The sequence below is a fragment of the Pochonia chlamydosporia genome (genome assembly GCF_001653235.2).
Source record: "Pochonia chlamydosporia 170 chromosome Unknown PCv3seq00040, whole genome shotgun sequence".
NCBI lineage: Eukaryota > Fungi > Ascomycota > Sordariomycetes > Hypocreales > Clavicipitaceae > Pochonia > Pochonia chlamydosporia.
This window is the reverse complement of record NW_019154075.1, coordinates 867-5,165: the sequence shown is the minus strand read 5'-3', so window position 1 is coordinate 5,165 and position 4,299 is coordinate 867. Positions and strand designations below refer to the sequence as shown.

General features: G+C 47.9%; 1 protein-coding gene across 1 annotated transcript; it reads left to right on the top strand.

The window, feature by feature from the left end:
- Positions 1–921: 921 nt before the first annotated feature.
- VFPPC_12636 (hypothetical protein) lies at positions 922–1,470 on the top strand (the record flags this gene model as incomplete). Its single annotated transcript, XM_022428841.1, has 1 exon — positions 922–1,470. The coding sequence occupies one exon, from the start codon at positions 922–924 to the stop codon at positions 1,468–1,470; it is 549 nt and encodes a 182-aa protein (XP_022283867.1).
- Positions 1,471–4,299: the final 2,829 nt, after the last annotated feature.

Below are 4,299 nucleotides of genomic sequence, written 5' to 3'. Positions count from 1 at the left end.
GCTCCAAGGAATACGAGGACTTCTGTAACTCACAACCCCAGCCTCGACGCCACAGGCACGGAGGGTCCTGGCTAAGTTATATTAATCAGGAGCAAATGGCTATATTAGGATTCCAGTCGCCAATTGCATCCCTTACATTGTAGTCGTTGCCCTGCTGGGATGTAGGATTCACGGAATTCCGAAGCATTTTTACAAGTGCATCCAAGTAGGTCTTGAAACCAGCGCCAATCCAGGGGCCGTACTCAGTATGCGGCTAACATGGGAGCGACAACTCGCCTTTTCAGCAGCAGTAAGAGTCAACTTTAAAGATACAATCCAGAAAGGCTGGGGAAATACAGATTAGAGAGGTTCCGCATTTGTCTCTTATGTCTTTCCTTTCTGTATGACTATAGCTACAGTAGTGGAGTTTTGTTAGTTTTTAACCATACCGGTCCCTTTCTCGAGGTTACACCGGTGACCAAATATTCCTGCTACCACCTACCAAGGGATATTGGAGCCGAGTCACACAACTTCCTCTGCTCCTAGGTTCTCTCCTCGGGGTTCCTATACCGGATATCAACATTAGCGACGAAATTCTATTCGGCATAATATTCTTTGCCTCACCTACTTCGCGCTCTTCCCCTACGGCAAGGCCGAGCAAGCACATCTGCGTCCAAAGCCGACGTGATGGATGCGGATTTTATACTCAGCACTTATGTTGTGGGAGTCATTGTTTTACTGGCTCTCTCTCTGTATGCTGTCCTCGAGCTCAACTTCATTATTCTCGCAATATTTAAGGCTCGCAGAAGTCTATATTTCTGGAGCTTTGTCGTAGCAACTAATGGTATCGCTCCATATTCCATCGGATTGCTGTTCTGGCATGTTGTGTTCATTGGAGAGCCGACTAAATTTGTTCCTCTCATAGCCATTGGTTCGGTCTCAATGGTTACCGGGCAGTCTCTGGTTCTCTATTCCCGTCTGCATCTGGTTCTCCATAATCAGCTATGTTTAAGGCTAGTCCTGGTCATGATTATTACTACCGCCTTCATCTTGCACGTTCCCAGCATCGTCTTGCTATACTATAGCCAAGCAGAGCCAGGCAGAGAGCCAAATATGATGTGGCCTTGGATCCTCTACGAAAACATCCAAGCCACGGGCTTCTGCATCCAGGACCTCGTTATCTCAGGACTCTATATCAAGAATTTATTTTCGATTTTCTCTTTGCAAGGATGTCTGTACCCTCACAAGATTCGCGGGATGCGCCGCCATTTACTTTTGGTCAACATCATGCTTATCTTACTTGATATACTCGCCATTCTCGTTGGGTACGCCGCCCTTCACACCTACGAGAAAAGCGGCCTTTACTGGAGGTTCGACGTACTCTATAGCATTGGGGCTGCCTTTAGGGGCTTCGTCTACAGCGTCAAGCTCAAGGTAGAGTTCAGCATCCTGAACAGTCTCGTAGACCTAACCAGAGACCCAATCAACTAAATCAACTACACGGCATCTGTCAATTTAGAGTAAGTGTAGATTAGTAATGAAACTTTGAATGTAGTGTATCAACGGACACCTCAAATGTAGTTGATTTAAGTGTAGTTGACTTCAGTGGATGGAGGTTTGTGGCGGCATCATCCAGAGTCGCGGCGNCTGGCGTAATATTACGGTGGGTGTTGCTTGTAGTGCCAGCGGCGCACGAACCTCCCCAACCGCTCGGGGAGCGCATAGGTTCGCGGGTAAGCGTCCCCCACTGAAGGAGAGGAGGAACGCACCAATGCCGCCGGCAATAACTCATCATTGAGCACAGCAAAAGTTGGCATTCAGTTTGTGAAAGTGGGAAGCGGCGGAGAATGGGTCACCACGGATGATCTTGAGGTCAGTGATCTATTTGGATTTGGATTGGAGCTGGATCTGCTGCCCGCTCCAGTCGAGTCCAGAAGGTCGGACACATCGGATCCAGCTCCACACTCACCAAATAGGGTATAGCTCTCGCCTAATTTGGGTTAAATTTGGTGCTCCAGCTCCAATCCATCCAAATCCAGTCCAATGACCCTCCAATCCAATAAGATCACTGCTTGAGTTTGACCTGGAGGACCCAACACCAGGTGAGCGGGTTGCGAAAAAGTACAGAGAGAAGGGTTTCCATTTATTCGATACATCGGGTAATAATTTAGTGCCAAAAGCATGCTTTCAGAAGGTGACTCGGGATCGTACCAATACCATAGTTGTCGCGTTACGCGGTTCCAATTTGTATTAAGTCTCCGAAGACAGTCATCCGCAGTCTTAAACACCTCACCTGTCTGGGGCGCATCCAGCCACGCGACGTCTTGCTGTAAACAGTGCTTTAGCCATGTCGAACGAAGGTGGGGAGCGATAGTAGCATAGGTAGGAGATTGCTGAAGACGTAGGGCAGTATTAGATGTGGGCATTTTGACGATGGGAGAGAGTAAGTCAGGCTGAACAGAACAAAATCTCATCCGGTCAGATAACAGAAACCTCACCCGAAGTAATGCCGATTGGTGGTTGGCGACCCACCCAAATCGGTGTGTGGCGCAAATAGGTGTCGAAATCGGTGTCCCGATCATCACTCTATCTTCAGCGAACTTGCAAAAGTCGCTGATGATGCGAAGAAGGTGTCACAGAGCGATTTCCGACAAATCCTCTACCGCCAAATTACAAAGAAGTTCGGCCAAGACGCGGTACCAAAATGGTCTACCAAGTAGGGTTCCGTTGAGGTAATTTACCGAACGGTAATTTACCTATCTTGTCGAGGTTTTTGACATCAGAAACTTCTGGGTATTTTGCATGTCAAAAACTCTCATTGGCTGATGTCCATATCAACTCCACTATTTCCTCGATCAGTCCTTGGAAGGCGCATCATCAAGATATTTTTGGTGTACGCTGATTTGATGACACTAAGCCTATTCCATGCATACGCTAGTCCTAATATGGTCATACGCTAGGCCTAAAGTAGGAGGGTTTTTTACGTAAATTACTGCCAAAAACCCCCCGTTATCAATTTTACCGTCAAATACTGTTTTTGACGGTCAAAAACGGAACCCTACTACCAAGGACCCGAGAAGAATGCCGCAGTCAAACCACCACCTTGTTCGAGCAGGGAAGAGGAGGTCCTGTATGGTTTGCTCGAAGCCATTTAAAGAGAAAATATTAGGGGAGATAGCCCCAAAAAGGGGCTTCACAAAAACGTCCTTCGAGTGTCAATCATGTAAAAAGCCTTTTTGCAGCAAGGAATTAACTGGGAGGGACTGTTTCGAAGTCGGTCATAAGGATGATGGTAGCTGCTGACTTTGTGCGTCGAAAACGAGGTACTGTACTTTAATTGATGTCCTAGGACCATTCTAATTGGATCGCTGTAAACGCACGGACCATGGGTGCAAAGCCGCCCTTAAAGAGATAGATCTCCTCAGTGAAAGTCGGAATCCAGGAGGCTTGACGCGCCCCAGGCACCGCCTTAACCCCCCTTTTTTCATTCGTCCAAGCAACCCATTTCTCAACTAGCCATCGAGGTATCCATTGCTCAAATAGAGCCCAGCAGTCTGATCCAATTTCTTCTACCACAGGAGCAAATGGCTCTGGTTTAAAGGTGTCAAACGGTTTAGGAGTCGCTATTTTATCGAGGGGATGAGGGCGGCTCGTCTGGCGTTGAATCGTTTGGCTTAATGCAAGGTCGCTTTGAAGGCCGTTCAGGAGGCGGAGCTGGGCGTTTTGTGCCTATACAGTTGTTAACCACCTAACCGTACCGACACATAATGCGCAGGGAGCATCTTACCTTCCATTCTGAGGTGAATGAATGTTTTTCCACATTGGGTTGCTTATTGCTGGGGCTTAAGGCTCATTGATGTATCGCGAAGTAGAAGTGGGGCGCGCTAAAATGTAACACTTTCGCAGTCAAAGGGATAGTGACCAATAACTGCCGCGATAGTTGCTAAAATTGCGATTATTGACCGATCCCTTTGCCCTGTCGTGTAACGGCACAGACCGTAACACGGCCCCCACACCCTCTTTCTTTTCTTTCCCCAGAGGCTGAGCCCAGACCCACAGCCCGTACTTCTCCACCGATCCTTGCCAGGGCCTCCACAGCGAGTACCCATGCATGTGCCCCGCAGTCATATATTTACACGTGATTCTGGAAGGTTGTTGATGACCCACCAAATTGACGCGGAATTTATTACACCTAGGGTTAAAGCTATACTCGAGTGTAGGGGTCAGTGGGGTGATCCTGATCCATAAGCAAAGCCGTAAATAAATGTTCTACCAATCTTGACTGTGGTCTCGAACGGTCTGTAGCTTTCATCACTCTGG